Source organism: Rhinopithecus roxellana, chromosome 3 (genome assembly GCF_007565055.1).
Source record: "Rhinopithecus roxellana isolate Shanxi Qingling chromosome 3, ASM756505v1, whole genome shotgun sequence".
Classification (NCBI taxonomy): Eukaryota; Metazoa; Chordata; class Mammalia; order Primates; family Cercopithecidae; genus Rhinopithecus; species Rhinopithecus roxellana.
The window spans coordinates 120,698,161-120,720,801 of NC_044551.1; the positions used below are offsets into that span (position 1 = coordinate 120,698,161).

At 40.5% G+C, this 22,641-nt stretch overlaps 1 protein-coding gene across 1 annotated transcript in view; it reads right to left on the bottom strand.

The window, feature by feature from the left end:
• Positions 1–22,641, bottom strand: part of LMNB1 (lamin B1) — a 60,153-nt gene that overhangs the window by 7,146 nt on the left and 30,366 nt on the right. The window contains exons 4-9 of the mRNA XM_010353775.2: positions 20,188–20,358; positions 18,700–18,825; positions 11,483–11,703; positions 9,167–9,392; positions 7,451–7,555; positions 4,272–4,391 (exon numbers count right to left, since the gene is read on the bottom strand). Of these exons, the coding sequence (XP_010352077.2) occupies positions 4,272–4,391; positions 7,451–7,555; positions 9,167–9,392; positions 11,483–11,703; positions 18,700–18,825; positions 20,188–20,358 (969 nt within the window). The remainder of the gene's footprint in view (positions 1–4,271; positions 4,392–7,450; positions 7,556–9,166; positions 9,393–11,482; positions 11,704–18,699; positions 18,826–20,187; positions 20,359–22,641) is intronic.

Below are 22,641 nucleotides of genomic sequence, written 5' to 3' on the forward strand. Positions count from 1 at the left end.
GTCAAGATGCTACTAAATAACTGTGTTTACCCCACGTGTCCTGAGAAGTCCACATAAATGGTCTTACATGACAGGCTTTACTCTCTCTATAAAATGTAGCATTGGTCTGCCCCTGCTCAGAGCCTTGGGCACCTGAAGGTGCACTGATCTGTGCAGTGGTGCCCGGAGCCGGCTGCACCTGCTGATGCTACTCATCCCTGCACAGCTCTGTGCTCAGTCATATAATGCTGGAAGCCAGGCGTCAGCCACGGTAGGAGTATTTACACCACAGAAATCAGCAAATGCTACAAATCAGGGCGATCTTATGTGGATGAAAGATGATTTTTATATTTTATATATTATATCCCTACATATATAAGCAATCATTTGCATATACAAAAGTTTCCATCATATCTATATTCTGGAAACTTTGGAAGGACTGCTTAATTTTTTATTTCTCTCATAAAAAACATCTTTTCTTTTTTTTGCCAAGGTAACATTTGCTGTTTTTAACCACCCAGTGCCCCTTCCCTCCTGGGTAAGAGCCCCTCGGTTTACCTGGGTGCACACCCCCCATGGAGCACACATGTGTTACAAGCAGCCCAGTGCGATGTGGCTGTAGAGGGGAGGAAGAAGGCTTCAGCTCTAATTCCACCCTCCCAACTCCAGAAACTGGTTTAGAGGCGGGCACATGACCCACCCTAGTCCAGTGTGAGTGAAGCCCAGGATGGGTGCCTCACAGGAGATGAAGTTTAGCTTCCCTCCATAATCCAAACACTCAATATTAGATTATTTGGTGGGCTGGATTTCCCATTCTTTTAACAAACTTCTACTGCCTTCTGCTTGCTAGGCTGTTCTGAGAGAGTTCTGTCAGGAACGAGGAGAGAAAGTGGTATGAATACAGGTCTTACTTCATTAGACAGTCACTTTTGGTATGGATTCATTTAATTGGGTAAGACCATGTTTATCTGTCAGTAGTACCGGACCACATTAGCAACAATCTGTAAACTCCACCATAAAGACCATTTTTTTGAAAGAGCACCTTCCCACAAAAAGCAAATAGAAAAGACGTACCTCTGGGAGCAGCCGGCAGCTATCCTGCGTCCCCAGGGCAGGCAACCAGAAGAGAGAGAACAGACAGATCCCCGGGGACACGCTGTGAGCCACTGGATCAGGTCCACTATTTAAATTTTTTATTACGTGAGCCCCCAAAATTCCCATTATTTCTAAGCCAGTTTAATTGGGTTTTCTGATATTTCCAATGCCCCAGCAAGAGGAAAAAATACATAAAAAACAAAACTGACTAAGCCAGTTCCCAACAATCTTACTGCAAATACTGCAAACTAGTCTTTATGGCAGGGATTGTTTATAGATTGTTGCTAATGTAGTCTGGTCCCTACTGACAAATATGGTCTTACTGAATTAAATGAATAATGTCTAATGAAATAAGACCTGTATTCATAATACTTTCTCTCCTCAATTCTGACAGAACTCACTTAAAACAGAGCCTCGCAAGCCAAAGGGAGAAGTTTGTTAAAAGAATGGACCAACCTTGGCCGGGCACAGTGGCTCACGCCTGTAATCCCAGCACTTTGGGAGGCCAAGGCAGGTGGATCACAAAGTCAAGAGATTGAGACCGTCCTGACCAAGATGGTGAAACCCCGTCTCTACTAAAAATACAAAAATTAGCCAGGCGTGGTGGTGCATGCCTGTAGTCCCAGCTACTCAGGAGGCTGAGGCAGGAGAATCACTCGAACCTGGGAAGCGGAGGTTGCAGTGAGTCGATATTGCGCCAGCGCACTCCAGCCTGGGCAACAGAGTGAGACTCCTTCTCAAAAAAAAAAAAGAATGGACCAAGCAACCAATCAAATAATCTAATATTCAATGCTTGAGTTATGAAGTGGAGCTAAGCTTCAGTTAGCTTTACTAATATGTCATCAGTAATGCTAGCAATACTGTCTGAAGATGCATCTCATGTCATAGTATCTGCTACTTGGTTCATGTCACTGTATCTATTTTTGGGGGGCATTTAATCCTACTGCTCCATTCCAAATACCCTCCTATAACATTGTCTCTAACTTGGAACACATTCTCACACAGGAAAAAAAAAGAAAGAAAGAATGAATGACTAGATTCCATGGGTCACGAAAGTTCATTTAATCTGCCATGTACCCCTTGTACCAGTGTTTTTCAGTCTTATCTGAGCAAATCACTACTCTTAACAATGTTTTGCAAGAGACATGCTTACAGTAAGGGATGGACGGGAAGATAGCCATGAACAGAACTTTTTATGCAGGCACCTCAGACTCCTATAATGAATGCTGCTATTGCTTTATTTCTCGGAACGTAAGTCACGGTCCAAGTCTGAATTTTTTTAAAAACTGCATCCAGTAAATGCTTCCTGAATTCCTGCTATGTGCCAGGCATGATGCCAGGAAGTACCAGAACAGGCCCTTGCCCTCAGCGTGCTTCCTCTAGTGAGCGAGAACAATGTGACGAGCACCACGCAGGTGAGAGGCCCGCCCGTGCACTCCGGGAGCAGACAAAAAACCCCTACGGGGACGCTGTGATTCGACCCACTGACCACTCCACCTTTCGCAGACACTTTCCTCCCTTGGTTTTCCTGACATCACACACCATTTTCCTCTGACTTCACTGGCTTCATCTACTACCTCCTTTGCTCTTATTCCTAATGTCAATATTTTCTAGGGCTCAATTCTGGACCCTCTTCTGACGAACTTTATTCAGCAAGTCCTGTAATTTACTTTATTTATTTGAGACAGTCTTGCTCTGTCGCCCAGGCTGGAGTGCAGTGGCGCAATCTCAGCTCGTCACAACCTGAGCCTCCTGGGTTTAAGCAATTCTCCTGCCTCAGCCTCCTGAGTAGCCTGGACTATAGGCGCGCTCCACCATGCCCGGCTAATTCTTGTGTTTTTAGTAGAGATGGGGTTTCACCAAGTTGGCCAGGTTGGTCTCTAACTGCTGACCTCAGGTGATCCACCAACCTTCAGCCTCCCAAAGTGCTGGGACTACAGGCATGAGCCACCGTACCAGGCCTGATACCACAGTTTATCTTTGTTACATTTATCAGAAAGTCACTTTATCTTATTCCCTGGCTGCCTTACTCTCTTTAGAATAGGGGCTCCATGATGCCAGAAACCACGTATGGCTTTTTTCCTGCTTATTCCTAACACGAAGTGGCTGGCATATAGCAGATACTCAGGATTTTCCAAATAAATGAGTAACTCTGCACTTGTAAATACGTTTGGCTTCCCTACCAAGTTTGCCAGCCTAACATTCCCACTACATATCTCCTTTCAGCACCACTCAGACTGAAATGCATACCCAGTCAGGTTGTAAGGTACAAAACAGCAGAGCCTACCAGCCTGGAAACTGGGTGAAAAAGTCAGAACCAGTAAGCATGTCAGAACAAGGTTATGACCAATGGCTCCCTTGCAAGGCAACTTACAGCTCTCACGGTACGTAAGATGAAAAAGCAGTATTACAACTAAAAGGAAAATGAGAAGTACAAACCATCCTGAACTCACAACACGAGCTCCATTAACTTGTTTATGGCAATCGCAACCAATTCTAAACAGAGGCTCAGTGACGCTTTGTACAGCACCTGGATAAGGTGATTCGCTAGGGAAAGACAAGGAGGAAGCCATGTTTTACTGGCTTCAAAGCACACTTTAGCTGCTTTAGACTACTATTGGTAGGGGTATATGCAGTGTCTTTACATGGCAGTGGGGAAGGTAAGGTACTTTGACAAGGATTCTAAGACTGACACACTAAAACACACACTCCAAGCAGATGTACGTTCCACAGTCTTCAAACTCACAGTTTCATGAACATTCTGAGAGCTAGTAACAAGGTTAATAATGTAAGCATTTACTAGATAAATGTACTATGCCAGACACTATTCCAAGCATTTCCCAAGTACTGTCTCATTCTTATTATAGCTCATTGATATTGTGTCATTAATATCCACTTTTAAATGAGAAATCTAAGAGAGGTGAAGTAACTTGCCCAAAGTCAGAAAGCTAATGTGCAGTGAAAACAGAAACTGGACACAGACAATCTATTCTGGAGCTTGTGCTAATAATCCGTACTCTATAATACACTCCTATTTATTCCTAAAATTTAAACACAGCTTCAGTTCAATTTACTTAGCAGCTTTGGTCTGTTTATGCAATCAGTTACTGCTCGTTTCAATCTGATCTTGATTATACTTGCACAGTGAACTTTCAAGTGAAATTAACATTGTGGTGGTCCTGATAAACTGGTCATACCTCTCCCTGAGAATTTTTCAGTATAACCTTCACATCTTCGCCAGTGCCCCACGAGTTCTGGTTCTTCCAGATGAGGTCAGTTGGGGGGCTGGCTGTGACACCAGCGTTTGCAGCCCAAATCTGTAAAAAACAAAGGATATCAGTATACCCAGAACCCAGCTCTCCCACATGCCAATGACAGCAATGCGACGAGACTCAAACACTTGATTCTAAAAGTCTGAGAACTATGCCCCAGCTACAGAGTGCTATACATAGCTATGTGGCCAGAACTCACAGAGCTTCTCAGGCCTCAGCTTCCCCATCTGATAAAAGGATGATACATAAGGCCCTGAAGTAAAACTGCCTACATTCACATCCTAGTTCCTTTACACACCAGCTGACCCTGAGCAAGTTACCTTCCTTTAGTCATCCATAAAACACGGCAGAAATGGCACCTGTAACAGGTGGAATTATTGAAAAGAGCAAGTGATAACCCACACTCAGTGGCTGGCTAACTCAGTGACTGGCAGCCTCAGCATTCTATTACTCTGTGGGTTTTATGGGCCATCCTTCCATGTTAGACAGCCTTCTGTGACTCCTTCTAATAATGTTCTCTGGCTGCCTACAGCAAGAAATAGAGAACTTCTGCAGCAAACAGCCTATCTAGAATAATCTTATGGAAACTGGTACATCTCCAAACAGAGACAGTGTCACAATACCCTAGAGTATCTGAGACTGCACTCCAAAAAGAATGCTGGAAATGGATAAATCACTCGCTGTTCAAGGGAAAATATAATTGCTGTTGAAATAGGCCAAACAAAGAAATTACATTCTCCTTCTCGTGAGCATGAAAATTCTTTCTATATATCTACTGGCAAAAAAGAATGGATACAGTAAAGAACACCTGGCAGTCAGAAAGCCTAGGTTTGAATTACGGACAAACCACTACACCTCTAGGAAGCTCAATGCCTCTAGCTACAGGGATACTACTAGCCCTGATCTTTTAGAAAGATCATTTAAAAACAAATAGAAACAGAAAAGTTTGTAATTCATACATTGTTATATAACATAAAAGACTTTGACTGCAAAAGGAAAGCTGAAGATGGCAAACACAAGTATACTTCAATGGGGGCCGGGTGTAGTGGCTCCAGCCTGTAATCCCAACACTTTGGGAGGCCGAGGCAGGCAGATCACTAGAACAAAGAAGTTTAAAACCAGCCTGGGCAACATGGTGAAACCCTGTCTCTATCAAAAAAAAAGAAAGGGTGGGGGGGGGGTGGAACAGGAGAAAAATCTATGAATTACTGATTAGGAGAGAGCCCTTACTTCTTAGATGTTCACCTGAAGAATCCAGACCTTTCATCAGCATTACAAATGGAAAGGGGCACAAGGTATTAACTGGGATGAAACTGAAAAAAAGAACTGAATCTGGTCCAACATTTAGATGATGTGGAATGTTAGTGTTTTCCTAACTGTAAGCATTATTTCTCACTAGCATATATGTAATCACATAGTTGGTTTATGCTAATAATCATCATCATAAAATGTCAATATCCTTGCTGGCTAATTTAACCTAAAACTAATATGTCCTATAGCCATGTCATTTAATACGGCAGCAAAATGTGGCCTGTTAGCACTTAAAATGTGGCTAGCCTGGAATTAATGTGTTGTAAGGGTAAAATACACAGAAGATTTTGAAGACTTAGCTAAATTTAAAAAAAAAAGAACGTAAAAGTATCTGACTTTTTAGACTGATTACATGTTAAAGCAATATTTTGGATATATTGGGTTTAATAAAATATAGTTCTAAAATTCATGTCTTTATTATAATGTGGCTATAAGAAAATTTAAAATTACACATGTGGTTCTCATATTTCTATTCTAGAGTTTTAAACTGATCTTTGCTTTTGCCTCTGCAATTTTACAGAAAGACCACTTAGCACTACCATGTTCCAAAGAGCTGCTTATCACATTTAATGCCAGTTACTGAAGAAAAAAAGTATCACATTATTTTATATGATAATTGAGTTCTCCACTAGACCTCTAGAATCCATGTATTTAGTCCCTGAGGTAGTATACCCAGTAGAAAAAGTAGATGATTGGCATAAGGCTTCCATATTACTTTTGAGATAGAGAGCACACTCAATTCTGAATCCTCTGAACTAAAATGTCAAGATTCTTTTTACCACAGTATACAACTTCCGTAAGACATATAATAGGACTGAGCAATTTTCTCTCACTATAGTGATTACTAAAGAGATCAAAGAATATTGTAGTTAGGATAGTTGATCCCATTTTTACCTATTATTACCAAATTAGCATCTGATATTTTCACAAAGTGGCATCATGCTCTCTGAATATACCTTTTGAAAGAGAAGTCTGAGCTTTTGATCGTCAATAGTAAGGTATGTATCAACATAAAATTTTAAACACATTTAAAACACAGGTTTAATATTTTTTAAAGAAGAATATAGAAAAGGAAAGAGTCACCTCTACATTCTTTTAGGATGAAAAGAGTGACTTCTTTGAAATCTATATCAAAGTCAACATATTTTATCATTAGCTAAATCTATCTACTAAGTAAAAGCAAAAGAATCTTTTATTTACTCAATGAAACATACTTCTCTAAAAAGTAAGCTAGTAACATTTCAGTAACTATTAAAGATGCAGTATTTCAGAACACACCAATTAGAAATCAAGACTCAGAATGCCACTTAGTGATAATTTACAAGGGTGCCTATAATCTAAGGACTTTTATTCAAAACCTACGTTCCTACCCCAACCCCAAAGATAGCTAAGGGTGAAGTAGGACCTGAACACCAAAATACTACCCAGATGATTTTGAAGCTCACCCAAGGCTGGAGATTGCTGTTATAGACATACGTTAATGCTAAATTCTTAACAGTTCTTTATGCCAAGCAGTGTCTCCTGAATGACACTGGGCTACAACTATCAGTCAAGAGATAGCTTTTATATCTACTGGAATAGACAAGATAAAAATAATTCAAAGGTCAATTCTTCACTACTCTCAATAAGACAGAATTTTAAAAATCTTTTATAGCACTTGTAATGACCTAATAATATAAAAAGTGCTTTAATGGCCATTTCTAAAATGTTTCTCTTTTAGCCAAAGAACTTTTTGAGTTACTTTGTTAGTTAACACAATGAAGTTAAATTAAATGATGACTAGATTCACTTACTGTAACAGTCTGGCCTGCCTTCAGCACGTATCTTGAGGTATATTTGTAACTGACTGATGTGTCTCCAATTTTTCTGATCATCTCCCAGCCTCCCATTGGTTGATCCTACACACAGAAAGGAGGGAGGGTGTTACTTCAAAGATACAGAAAATTGTGGAATAATCAAATAAATTAATCCATACAGGCAGTTAAACTAAGACCACTTTATGGTCATCTTCCCACGTTTCAGGTTTTCCTACTATAAAAAGAAAACATGATTTTGTCATTTTGTCAAACAGTAACTTCAACAACGAGTTAATTAGTAAGGTACTTAACTTTAAAGAGGACAGAACTGGAAAAAAAGGGTATGAACCAAATTAAATCGTCAAATTCACTGCTAGATAAGGTGCGTCTTTCAAATTTACAATACTATCTAGCTGTCATAATCACAATTGTAAACATCGAGTATTGGATTACTTCAGCTTTTAAAATAGACACATAAGCTTAGAGACAGAAGAAAATCTGTCATTTTCCTTTTGCATCGGTCCCACTTCTGCCCACATTCAACTCTCATACATGAAAGCATACGGGGCTCAAAAAAAGGGTCAATGGGCCTGGGCGTGGTGGTTCATGCCTGTAATCCCAGCACTTTAGAAGGCCGAAGCAGGTGGATCACCTGAGGTCAGGATGAAATCCTGTGTGAAAATACAAAAATTTAGCAGGCGTGCTTGCGTGCACCTGTAATCCCAGCTACTCAGGAGGCTGAGACAGGAGAATCACTTGAACCCGAGAGATGGAGAAGCCAAGATCATGCCACTGCACTCCGATCTGGGCAACAGAGCGAGACTCAAAAAAACAAACCCAAAAAAAGGCTACAAAGAGACCTTAGAGGTTATTCTCTTTAGCATCAAAACTGTTAGTGCTTGTTAGTGCTACTTCACTCATCCAAATTATGTATTCATCCACGTGCAAGATAGTTTTAATAACTGTGATGAGACTAATTTTCAAAACTATTTTTAGCAGGTCCTGAACGTATGTTTCAAGTGACGTCCATCCCACTGCCGCCTGCAAGCTCCCAGACCATGCCTTCCTCTAATATCACCTCATAATCCATCGTGGCCTCCAGCTCCCTGATGCAGAGCTAGGGAAGGCCTACACTAGTGAGCTCCCGAAAGCCCCAGCCCTAAATTTCAGAAATCTCTGCCATGAATACTTCATGTTTACTTTTAAACATATGTCGGAATAAGGCTTCACGCTATTTTTCATATTAAGTATTAGCATTTGTTCATTTATTTATTTGCAGGGAAAAATACTCCCTTAATATCTGAGTCCAGGCTCTTATCTCCTTCTTTCAGTAAGCTTTTTATTAAGTTAATAACTGAAAGAATATCCACCATTTTCATCCAGTTGCTCCAACTTCTTCACAAATCTGGCTAGGGCAGAGAATAATAATAATTCATCCTCAGAACCACTGTGATATAAGGAACATGCTTTTCAAAAAAGCCCTGACCCTCTAAAGAAGGGTTAATGAAGCAAATCTTTAAACTACTAGGGTACCCACCTCTTCCACCTATTTCAATTTTTATTTTATTTTATGAATTTAAGTAAAAAGGACATAAACGCTTATTCCATGAAGACTTAAATGAATCCAAACAAAAACTAAGGAGCTATCACAATTGCAAGAGAACCTAGCAATCCGCAAAGCCTTGCTAGAAAAAAAAGGGTCTATTTTATTACCTGTTCAGAAGTGTTCTTCAAGCGGATAAATTTCCCATCAACATCAATTTCTTCAATGCAAACATTCCCAGTGGCTGAGGCGGAATGAGAGATGCTAACACTGCTACTCGCCTCTGATTCTTCCACATCAACCCTCTTCCGCTTTCCTCTAGTTGTACGTACACTGCGACTTGAGGATGCTCGGGACACTGTCACACGGGAAGACGGGCTTGGAGACAGCTTCAACCTATATGGGAAAAATAAAACAATTCATTTTTAAAACACATATGCTCTTCTTGCCTTAAAAAAAAACAAGGGCTGGGCACAAAGGTTCATGCCTGTAATCCCACAGCACTTTGGGAGGCCAAGGCGGCTGGATTGCTTAAGGTCAGGAGTTCAAAATCAGCCTGACCAACATGCTGAAACCCCATCTCTACTAAAAATACAAAAATTAGCCAGGCATGGTGGCAGGCACCTGTAATACTAGCTACTCGGGAGGCTGAGGCAGGAGAATGGCTTGAACCCCAGAGGCAGAGGTTGCAATGAGCCGAGATCACACCACTGCACTCCAGTCTGGGTGACAGAGTGAAAACCTGTCTCAAAATAATAATAATAATAATAATAATAATATCCCACCCATGCATTTCTAAAGCAAAATATTACTTACAATCTGTTAGCTAAAGCCAAAGTTTACCTTAACTAATGTAAGCTTCTTCATAAGCTTACATTTATTTTGTTTATTTATTGTTATTTATTTTTTTAAAAAATAACAATCTGAATGTTTTCTCTAGGGACGGAAGTAATATAACCATAATGCAAGAAGTCTGGTAAATGGGTAGAAAGTCATCTGATCTACCGCCACCCACCACAGCCACTGTTATAGTTGGTGTACGTTTTTCTCTTTTCATACCTGTATTTTCTTATTATCACAATGGATATATATTAAAATTATCTGGCTTTTTATCCTAAATCAGCCACTTTCCTTTTGGAACTTTTTTTTTTTCTTTCTTTGAGACAGAGTTTCACTCTTGTCACCCAAGCTGGAGTGCAATGGCACAATCTTGGCTCACTGCAACCTCCACCTCCCGGGTTCAAGCAATTCTGTCTCAGCTTCCCAAGTAGCTGGAATTACAGGAGCCCACCACCATGCCCAGCTAATTTTTGTATTTTTAGAAGAGACAGAGTTTCACCATGTTGACCAGGCTGGTCTTGAATTCCTGACCTCAGGTGATCCACCTGCCTTGGCCTCCCAAAGTGCTGGCAGGAGTCACCACACCTGGCCCTTTTGGAACTCTTTTCTGAGAACAGGCGTCAAAAAGATTTATACATAGACCAGATTTAAAATATATATAAAGCCAGCCGGGCGAGGTGGCTCATGCCTGTAATCCTAGCACTTTGGGAGGCTGAGGTGGGTGGATCACTTGAAGTAAGGAGTTTGAGACCAGCCTGGCCAACATGGTGAAACCTCGTCTCTACTAAAAACAAAATTAGCCGGGCGTGGTGACACACATCTGTAATCCCAGTTACTCAGGAGGCTGAGGTAGGAAAATCACTTGAATCCAGGAGATGGCGGTTGCAGTGAAGCGAAATCACACCACTGCACTCTAGCCTGGGCGACAGGGTAAGACTGTGTCTCAAAAATAAATAAATAAATAAATAAATAAATAAAATGTAAAGTCTCTTTCAGCCAATTTGATATTTTACAATACATTAAATCACCAAAACACTGAAAATCTCAAAGGAAATCCATCCTGACGCAGTTCAGCATTTAAAGTAATAATAATAGGCCGGGCGCGGTGGCTCAAGCCTGTAATCCCAGCACTTTGGGAGGCCGAGATGGGCGGATCATGAGGTCAGGAGATCGAGACCATCCTGGCTAACACGGTGAAACCCCGTCTCTACTAAAAAAATACAAAAAACTAGCCGGGCGAGGTGGCGGGCGCCTGTAGTCCCAGCTACTAGGGAGGCTGAGGCAGGAGAATGGCGTAAACCCGGGAGGCGGAGCTTGCAGTGAGCTGAGATCCGGCCACTGCACTCCAGCCTGGGTGACAGAGCGAGACTCCGTCTCAAAAAATAAATAAATAAATAAATAAATAAATAAATAAATAAATAAATAAATAAAAAAAAATAAAGTAATAATAATAAACTAAGAGTACTTGAGCAACATTTTCTGTGTTGCAGTAGAAATATGATCTATTACCACCTCTATACCTAGGTGTTAAAAGAAATGACCAAGAAAATAAAGTTCTTTTAAAAATGCTATTTATTTTTATTTAAATAAAAAGGGTGAGGGGCAAAAAGTGGACTATAAGGTAGGGTGACCCTTAAGTTCCTTACCTCTCTTCTTCTCCTTCTAAGAGTTTCCTGTAAGCACTGATTTCCATGTCCAGGGCTAACTTTACATCAAGAAGCTGTTCATAGTCATTCAGCTGTTGCTGCATTTGATCCCTTATTTCCGCCATCTCTCTCTCTTTGTCTGTCAGCATGCGACGAGAGTTGTCTTTTTCTTTAGCAAGCAAGTCCTCTAATTCTTGAATCCTTTCCAAACATGCTCTAGACTTAAGATATAAGGAAACATACTTTCTAGGAACATTCTAACATTAGCACCAGGCAGCTATTTTAAACCATTTCCTAGACTGGAAAACAAGTACGACCCTATGGAATCTGTAACTCACTAGAATTCAAGAGATTTTAAGAAATTAAAACCCAAAATTCCTCAAATACAAAACACAGACCTCAGGAGAGTTTTGGCTGATAAAAGACTAAAAGACATTTTTCTTTTTTTTTGAGACGGAGTCTCTCTGTGTCGCCCAGGCTGGAGTGCAGTGGCGTGATCTCGGCTCACTGCAAGCTCTGCCTCCCGGGTTCACGCCATTCTCCTGCCTCAGCCTCCTGAGTAGCTGGGACTACAGGCGCCCGCCACCGCGCCCGGCTAATTTTTTTTTGTATTTTTAGTAGAGACGGGGTTTCACCATGGTCTCGATCTTCTGACCTTGTGATCTGCCTGCCTCGGCCTCCCAAAGTGCTGGGATTACAGGCGTGAGCCACCGCGCCCGGCAAAAGACATATTACATAAATGTAAGTTCTGTAAATACACATATAATTTTTCTGTACTTAGCCAAAAAAATTTTAAGCTGTGGTTTTGGTAAAAGTCAAGTCTGGCTCCCTTACAAAGCCTTTACTTCCTAAAGTATAAATTAAATAAAGAACTTAAAAAGATATAAACACTGACTGACAAAATAAACCTGAGAGCGGGTAAAGGTATGTTTTAGCAGACTGCTGAGGAATATTCAGAAACCAGGACAAAGGGACTCCGGTTACTATGTGGAAGGCACCTACTGTCCCGTTAGGATTGCTGGGCTAGCTCATGTTCAGTTAGCACACAAAGGACATACAATATAGAGTGATTTGTAAAGTATTACTGTGAATATAGAAGTTGTATATTTGGCATACAAAAATTAAAAATCACACATCCTACATCAGAAAATTCATCTTAGAAATCTTGTGGCTCGCTGGTAATTACTCTTCTGTGTTTCTCCATGACAGAATTCATCTCAGTAGCCTCAGAAAGTGACAACTCAAAAAGACTGATGGATAGCTTAGGCCCTCAGAATCACAAGTACCTGCAACAGAGCAGCACAGAAAGGGCATCTAATGCGCAAAAACTAAATCTAGAAGGTTAGAGATAAAAAGGAACTACCCAATACATAAAAACTACACTCGTGCTAGTAAATTTACTTTTCACAGTAGTACGGGTTCAAAATTTTGAAACTGCTTTAACATATACTGGGGCTGAACACTTAAGTAAACAGATGATAAAAACCAGGTTTCTCACTCTCAGAGAGAAAAGATATAGGTACGTCAGAAAGGAAGCCAAAAATGAATCCTGTGGTACTAGATGCAAGTCAGAGACATCTGTATGAATTCATGTTTATCTTAATACAAATGATTAGACAGAAAAATTTATAAATATGTGCGTACACATGGGTTAGCATACATAAAATGTTACCCACTTTTATCAGTGAGAGGGCCAAGAAGCAGTAAGAACACTCAGTGCCCAGATCTTAATTTCTATATACCATTCTCCAATAACAAGAACCAGGGCTCCTTGGAGAATGGATAATTCTAGGACTAGAGCAGGGAAAATGTAAGATAAGCCTAGAGCATGTTATAATACCAGAAAGCAACAAAGTGCTCCCTCCAGAATGTGGCGCTTAAGTCCTGCCCTTTACCCTTGAGGGTAGGCTGGACTTAGTGACCTATTTCCCATGAACAGTGTATAGAAATGGAAAAATAGTGCTGTTGACAGTGGAGAAACTTGACAAACACTATCTTAAACCAAACACCACCAGTGATGTCATGTGGTCATCACACATGTGCAATCCCTGATACAATGTGAAAAAATGGGCACTTAAAACCCAAAACCCCAGTCTAATCACGTGAAAAGCACCAGACAAATCCAAATTGGGGAATAGTCTACAGGATACCTGGACAATCCTATTCAAGACTCAAGCTCATAAAAAACAAGGAAAGCCCAAGAAACTGTCACAGACCCGGGGAGGCATGTGGAACCTGGAACAGAAAGAGGATAACAGAAAAACCGGTGAAATCCAAATAGTCTGGAGTCGAGTTCACAGTAATATACCAATGTCAGTTTCTTAGTTTTGACAAATATGCTACTGGTAACGTAAGATGCTAACAACAGGAGAAAATGGGTGAGAGAAAAACAGTAACTGTCTATAGTACTTTGCCAACTTTTCTGTAAATCTAAAATTATGCCAAAATAACAAGGTTATTTTAAAAATAATCAAGAGTCACCCTAAACCTATTTGGGGGCAGAGGGGTGCCCTGGTTCACGTGCACACACCAAAATATATTTTTAAAGAAAAAAATGGACCAATCAATTAATTAAATTCCAGAGTAGTAGTATATAACTTGACATTCTATGTAGACAGCCACTCCTCTTAAGATGGATATTACAAAGCTAGTCCCTGAACCTCAGAGAACTTGCATTTAACTGCATTTGCAAAAATCATGCTATAAATGGAGAAATCCATTTCCCCGCTACCATGTTCCTTGTATTTTCTTTTTCTCCAAAAGAAAATTTAAAAAGTCATGTAAGTTCAGAATGCCTCCCTTCAATCTCTTTGCTTTATTTCATATATCAGAAGTAGAAGACAGAATGGGCAAAAAGGTAGAATCGAAAGGAGAGTTGATGAGATATAAACTACCCAAGATTCACAGATAACCAGAGCTGAGATTTACAAACCCAATGATGTCTCTGACTGCCTTTGATGTTATAGAGCTCTTTAAGACGGAAAAATCAAAATCTAGGTATAGAAGTTTTAAAGTTACTCTGAATCATTCTGTATTTTAAATAGAAATAATTCAATTCTATTTTCAGTAGCTGCACTTATGCTTGTAGAGTAAGATATAAGGAACACAGTATGAGAAGTTAGACCTAGATTCTCCTTTCGAATTCTGCCATTAACTACCTATGAGGCTATAAGTAAGCTGTAACTAACCTCACTAAACCAGTTTCCACATAAGGAAAATGAAGAGATCTAACTAACTAGATTACCTCTCAGATCTTGCCACTAACCCTGAATTTTATGACTTCTGATGATCTTGGGGTTAACTTTTTTTGTAGTATGTAATATAATTGTACTGGTTTCCTAAGGTCTAGCTGCAGCCAAAGTCTCCAGAATCTGGATGTTAGAAAAACAAAAGGTAGAGGTGTTTTTAAGTACCATGCTGTACTTTTCTCTAAGGCAAGCAGACTCTAAACAACCAATTCATTTGGCCCCAGGTCAAAAATCTAGAAATGCAATAAGCAATGTAAAATTTTTAATTCCAAAACATAACACTGGTACCATCTATATATTATTTAAATATATCTTGTAAAACCAGTATTTTAAAAGCCATGTCAATTTCAAGTAAAATTTAAGAAGCACTTTAACTAACCTGAGTTATTTAACCAAAAGGAAATTCTTCTGGCCTAATAGGCAGCATGATGAAACTGATATGACTCAGCAACAAACATGATTAAACAATAGGAAAATATTCAAAAAGATAACATTTTTCTTTTTGATTATTTTTCTAAGGCTAAAATTTATCAACTAATAAAAATATTCCTCAAACTATACTGTTTACCATAAAGTCTGTTACCAATAATGAACAGAGGAAAAGATTCACTCCCAGAAAGAGAAATTAAAAACTATTTTGGCTGAACTATCTGCTAAGGAGTTAGCTCCTGGAAACCCCCAGTGCACTGCCTAACAACATTACTTAAAAACCACTAAGCTAAGGTTAACAAAAAAAACTTGCAGCCAGCACAGTGGCTTACGCCTGTAATCCCAGCATTTAAGGCAGTAGCTCACACCTGTAATCCCCTCCATTTTGGGAGGCCAAGGTGGGCAGATTACCTGAGGTCAGGAGTTGGAAACCAGCCTGGCTAACACGGTGCACCCCGTTTCTACTAAAAATACAAAGAATTAGCTAGGCGTGGTGGTGCGTGCCTGTAATCCCAGCTACTCAGGAGGCTGAGGCAGGAGAATCACTTGAACCTGGGAAGCGGAGGTTGCAGAGAGCTGAGATAGTGCCATAGAACTCCAGCTTGGGCAATAAGAGCAAAATGCTGTCTCAAAAAAAAAAAACCACTTGCAAAATGGGAATTCAATTAACAGGCAAACAGGGAAACAGCCTTGAACCTGGGTCAGAACACACAGCTACCAAGTTTCAGAGCCCACTACTACTTATTAATAACACTAGACTACTCTCAGTCTCCTCATCCAAAGTACAGTGAAGATCAGCCTAAAGACAAGATTTGTACTAAGTAAATCAAATGGATTAAGCAGCGGCCAAAAAAAAAAAATAGTAGGAAAAAATAAAATCGAGGGAGAGACAGTAACTAGTAGACAACTTACTATTAGCAAATGGAAAAGAGTAGTAAATGCTAACTCAGTATAAGAACAGAAAGGCCCATTTTTGGAAAAGTACTTGTGAAGACAGTGATATAGGCCGGGTGCAGTGGCTCACACCTGTAATCCCAACACTTTGGGAGGCCGAGGCGGGAGGATCACCTGAGGTCAGGAGTTCGAGACTGGCCTGACCAACATGGAGAAATCCCATCTCTGCTAAAAATACAAAATTAGCAGGGTGTGCTGGTGCATGCCGGTAATCCCAGCTACTAGGGAGGCTAAGGCAGGGGAATTGCTTGAACCCAGGAGGCGGAGGTTGCAGTGAGCTGAGATTGCACCACTGCACTCCAGCCTGGGCAACAAAAGCGAAATTCCGCCTCAAAAAAAATAAAAAAATACAGTGATACAGTCTGTGTGTTTGTATTCCCATAAATTTCATGTTTAAATCCTAACCCTCAAGGTGATGACATTAAGAGGTGGGGCCTTTGAGTGGTGATTAGATCATGAGAGGAAAGCCCTAGTGACTGGGATTCGTGCCCTTATAAAAGAGGGCCAAGGGTGCTTCTTCAACCATGTGAGGACAGAGCAAGAAGGCACCGTCTATAAATCGGGGAAGAGCCCTCACCAGGCAGATACCCAATCCGCCAGTGCCTTGATCTTGGACTTCCAGGCTCCAAAACTGTGAGAAATAATTTCTGACATTTCTGTTGTTTATAAGCTACCAATAGTAGTTTGTTATAGCAGCCCAAAAAGAGTAAGACAGATGGTGCAATGGAAAAAAAGATTATCTGTTAAATTTCTAAAAGTAAATCTTCTTCGAAGAGAAAGAAGTATAAAAGGAAAAACTGGGAACCAGCAGAGAAACCCATTTATCAGTCTGCAGCCTCTGGGCAAGTCATTAAACTCACCTAGATCTGTGGTTATATGGAATGAACTCAGAGGTGCTCCCAGCTCTGCTATTATATGAAAATTTTCAAAACACTATCAGCACAAAATAGGTTTAAAATAATTTAAAAATCTGTGCTGTAAGTAACAAAGCACATGATAGGCAATGTAAAAGCCCCAATGTAGGCCGGGCGCGGTGGCTCAAGCCTGTAATCCCAGCACTTTGGGAGGCCGAGTCGGGCGGATCACGAGGTCAGGAGATCGAGACCATCCTGGCTAACACGGTGAAACCCCGTCTCTACTAAAAACTACAAAAAACTAGCCGGGCGACGTGGCGGCGCCTGTAGTCCCAGCTACTCGGGAGGCTGAGACAGGAGAATGGCGTGAACCCGGGAGGCGGAGCTTGCAGTGAGCTGAGATCCGGCCACAGCACTCCAGCCTGGGTGACAGAGCGAGACTCCGTCTCCAAAAAAAAAAAAAAAAAAAAAAAAAGCCCCAATGTTAACTAAATTATTTTATATGGCTCATTTTCTGATTTCTTTTTTTTTTTTTTTTTTTTTTTTTGAGACGGAGTCTGATCGTGCAGTGGCGCGATCTCATCTCACTGCAAGCTCCGCCTCCCAGGTTCATGCTATTCTCCTGCCTCAGCCTCCTGAGTAGGTAGGACTACAGGCGCCCGCCACCTCGCCCAGCTAATTTTTTGTATTTTTAATACAGTCAGGGTTTCACCGTGTTAGCCAGGATGGTCTCAATCTCCTGACCTCATGATCTGCCCGCCTCAGCCTCCCAAAGTGCTGGGATCACAGGCGTGAGCCACTGCACCCAGCCATTTTCTGCTTTATTTCTAAGTTCCTGCAATAGATGTCATCAGTTTTATAATTAGAAAAATATCTTACTAAAAATGGTAAAAAGAAAAAGGAAGGAAGAAAAGCCTAATCAAGAGTAAAATAAAGTTGATTCTCATGTGGAAAATTAAAAACAAGATTTTCTCCCTTGATGAAAACAGAAGCTGAAGTTATTTCCAAAACAATTAAGGTGACGGGTTAATTGCTGAATCATTCTGAATGCAGTATATGGAGTATATGTACTTTGTGTCCACACTGACAAAACTGATCTGAAGTAGTGTCCATGCCTGCTTAAGCAGCACCTGAAGCACACCATCACACCCTGGTAGGCAGCCAGTCAACAGAGTCAGCAATAATGCCATTTGTCACTTAGGCGTACCAATGAATGAATGAGTTACTAAATTCTTACTGGAATATGTAAATTAAAGCTACTTTCCTGGATCCTAATTATTATATACTTTAAGCACTACAGAATTTGTCTAGAAACACAAAGCATTCACCACCCACAAAGAATTTTTGCATGTTTTTCTTCATTTCGGTTTTCAAACGATATAAAAAAGGAATGTGTTGAGAGTAACTCTGTAGAGATGAAGCTATTAGACAGGTCAGAAGACCCGGGTCCTAGGGTAAGTCCAGTGAATAAACTAACAGGCTCCTTCCTCAAGGTCAAGTCCCTTAGCTCTGTGTAATCTACTAATTAGGAGCAACAGTATCTACTCAAAGGATGTTTATGCAATGCAAAATGAACAAATCTAGAAAAGTACTGTGAAGACCAAAGTGCAGGATGCCACCATCCTCTGTGATCAACAGAGGGAGGAGTGACATCAGCCCAAACAAAGCAGGTAGGTGCCCATGGTGAAGGTAGCCTTCAAGTCTAACTTCTTACATCAAGATGCTTATTTACCTCTTTCTGTAGATTAGAAAGCTGGGATGAAAGGCTCTCGATTCTCATGCGGCTTTCCATCAGCTCTTCCCTGGCACTGTTGACAGTAGAAGTATTCATCTCTGATGACAGTCTGGCATTCTCAAGCTAAAAGAAGAAGCAAAACATAGTCAGTCTTATCTAGAACTGAAACAAATAAGGAAGCATGATTCACCTCAAGGCATTTCAAACCTAACTCCTGCTGGTAACTGGTTGATGAAACACAGGAAAAGCATCATGCAGTTTGCTAACATGGTGTGAATGATGGTAATTCTGTGTGACTTCTAGAGTCACTTCCTAAATAACGAGCTTTAAGAATGCTAATATATGTAGGCCTTTACCCAAAGCTTATTACTTCAATATTTCATCTATTAAACCTTTAATGTCTAAGATAACACTGATAATAAGGAGACTGGGCAGTAGCAACTCAACTGTGGTGATGTTTGTAAAGGAAAGAAACATCACATATCCCTAACCCACCAAATCCAATACAGTATATAAACTAACAAGCAGAAAATACTAGTTTATAGATTCATTCAAACCAGATAGAAATGCTTCCTTTCAGAAGCAAAACAAAATAGCTCCTTGAGTAAAATACAAATCCCATACCATTGTGTATGTGTGTCTCCTCCCTGGCTCCCTGTGAGGCCACAGTCTGTGACTGATCCTTACTTTAGCTCCTTCACTGTTTAGCTCAATGTGTGATACTGGATAAATGTTATACAACTGAAGTTACTGCTTATAATATGATCTTTCACTTTCACTAATTACTACTTCATACAACAGATAAAAAGCAACATGAACAGTTTAAGGCCATGCAATGAAAATTTTCAGTAACTCTGTGACTCTACTAAGTCAGCCACGAAAAAGTCTTTTTAATCAAATCATATAAAATTTAAAACATGAGGCAAAATCATTTACCAGGGAAAGCCTGTACTCGTTGGTGATTTTTATGAATTCTTTCATGGTCAGCTAATGTAAGTGGGAAGTTTCTACAATATTTTTTTAAGTGAATAATAGTGACAGAGGAAGAAATAGCAGAGACTTTTCCATTTGGCCCTTATGTAAAAAAGGCCGAAGTGTGGTAGTCTCAATCTACACACAATGATGACATGAAAATGAGATCTAATGCAGTCTGACATTCATTCACTACTACATGGATGTGTATGCAGGACAGCATGATCAGTACTGGTTATTGGAGGAAAGTTATTTCACATGGCTTGGGACAAAAAGACAAAACCTTACCTCTAATAAAATTGGAACAACTCTACATTCTTCTAGTAATTTTTAGTAACATTTAGTTTATAGAAACTGCACTTTTTAGAAAAAGCCAATTTTCTATATATTTCATGGAGACTAGGGGAATCATTTTTAAAAACTAGAACAAAACAAACATCAAGCCATGTTCGTCACGGGAATTGTGAAGTAATGATTTTAAGTGTTCAAAAGAATCTTCTGAAGAGTGCTCACTTTGGCATGGTAAGTCTGCTCCAGCTCTTCCTTATACAGCCTCACTTGGGCATCATGTTGCTCTCTCATCTCATGAAGGGCCTGAGCCAGCTTGTACTCATACTCAATTTGACGCCCAGAATCCACCTCTACCAAGCGCGTTTCATGCTTCCTTCTGGTCTCGTTAATCTCCTGAGGAAAAAAGAAACAAAAAACACAGAGCCAAGTTACTTACCATGGCTGCACTGGTACACATCTGAGTGACATCACAGCCATCGGAAGTTTTACACACGAACCTCCTCCTGTTTGTCCTCAGGCAGTCATCTGAATAAACACTTAGTTTTCAGTTGAGAAGGTTTTTGAAATGGAACTAATGACAAAAGTGGTAGCATCTCAAGCCTTAGGGACTTTCTATTCCTTTTGAGGAGCAGAGCTATTTATTTTTCTGAAGCCAAGGAAAGGCCTGGGTGGCCTACCAAAACTACCATGCAATCAAGGATTTATAGACAGTAAACAATACTAAACACTAAGCAAATATTATTTTTCTAAGTTGTTTCACTGATAATCTTAAGAACATCTCTGAAAAAACGGCACATGGAAAGTTAAACTTAACAGTCATGATCAATTCAAATAAAGATTTATGTATAATGAAACTATTTTCTTTTTTCTTTTCTTTTTTTAGATGGAGTATCACTCTGTCACCCAGGCTGGTGTGCAGCGGCGTGATCTCAGCTCACTACAACCTCCGCCTCCCGGGTTCAAGCAATTCTCCTGCCTCAGCCTCCCTAGTAACTGGGATTACAGGTGTGTACCACCATGCCTGGCTAATTTTTGTATTTTTAGTAGAGATGAGATTTCCCCATGTTGGCCAGACTGGTCTCAAACTCCTGACCTCAGGTGATCCATCTGCCTCAGCCCCTCAAAGTGCTGGGATTACACATGTGAGCCACCGTGCCCAGCCATAAAACTATTTTCTTAGACATAATAATAGGTAGGACAAGCTAATTTACATGATTTCTTTTTTTTTTTTTTTTTTTTTTTTTTTTTTTTTTTTTTTTGAGACGGAGTCTCGCTCTGTCGCCCAGGCTGGAGTGCAGTGGCCGGATCTTGACTCACTGCAAGCTCTACCTCCTGGGCTTACGCCATTCTCCTGCCTCAGCCTCCCGAGTAGCTGGGACTACAGGCGCCCGCCACCTCGCCCAGCTAGTTTTTTGTATTTTTTTTAGTAGAGACGGGGTTTCACCGTGTTAGCCAGGATGGTCTTGATCTCCTGACCTCGTGATCCGCCCGTCTTGGCCTCCCAAAGTGCTGGGATTACAGGCTTGAGCCACCGCGCCCAGCCTACATGATTTCTTTAAAAGCTGGTATTAAGCTATCATTATCAAGTGACACAGGATCTTATTAACAATATTAGTTGACTGACTATATATGAAAAATTTACCATTAAAGAATAGAAGTAGTTATCATGATCCTTTACTCTGTTTTAAGGAAATGTCTAAATAAAATCAGAATGGAAGGCTGGGTGTGGTGGCTCACGCCTGTAATCCTAGCACTTTGGGAGGCCAAGGCAGTCAGATCACCTGAGGTCAGGAGTTCAAGACCAGCCTGGCCAATATGGTAAAACCCCGTCTCTACTAAAATACAAAAATTAGCCAGGCATGATGGAGAGTGCCTGTAATCCCAGCTACTAGGGAGGCTGAGATGGGAGAATCACTTGAACCCAGGAGACAGTGGTTGCAGTAAGCCAAGATCGTATCATTGCACTCCAGCCTGGGGAGCTGAGCTAGACTCCGTCTCCCAAAAAAAAAAAAAAAATAGAATGGCATTATCTGAAGAAGCCACAAGAGGGAAGTATAACCCACCAAAGTTGCTGTTTGTGTATGTTTGTGCAGGTATTTTCCTGTGCATTTCTTCATCTTTCTCTTAACTACTACACAGAAGCATGCACTTGACAAAATCAGAAAAATCAGGAAGGTTCTACTATCACCCTCCCAGAGATCACATCTATTTCATGAAGCAAATAATACCTAAATCATGAAAACACTGAAGAGAGCAACTGCTAATAGTTGCTCTTTGTCTACCTCCTTCTTCCTCTTTTGTCTTTCTCCTTCCTTTTTTCCCCAACTGTTCATAATAAGGAAGTTAGATATTATTACTGAATATATATCAGGAATGTAAAAAAAAAATTTAAGGCCAGCATAGTGGCTCACACCTGTAATCCCAGCACTTTGGGAGGCTGAGGCAAGTGGATCACCTGAGGCCAGGAGTTTGAGACCAGCCTGGCCAACATGGTGCGACTTACTAAAAAACAAAGGAAAAAAAAAGTTAGCCAGTGGTGAGGGTGTGCACCTGTAATCCCAGCTACTCATGAGGCTGAGGCACAAGAATCACTTGAATTCGGGAGGCACAGGTTGCAGGGAGCCAAGATCGTACCACTGCACTCCAGCCTGGGCAACAGAGTGAGACTCTGTCTCA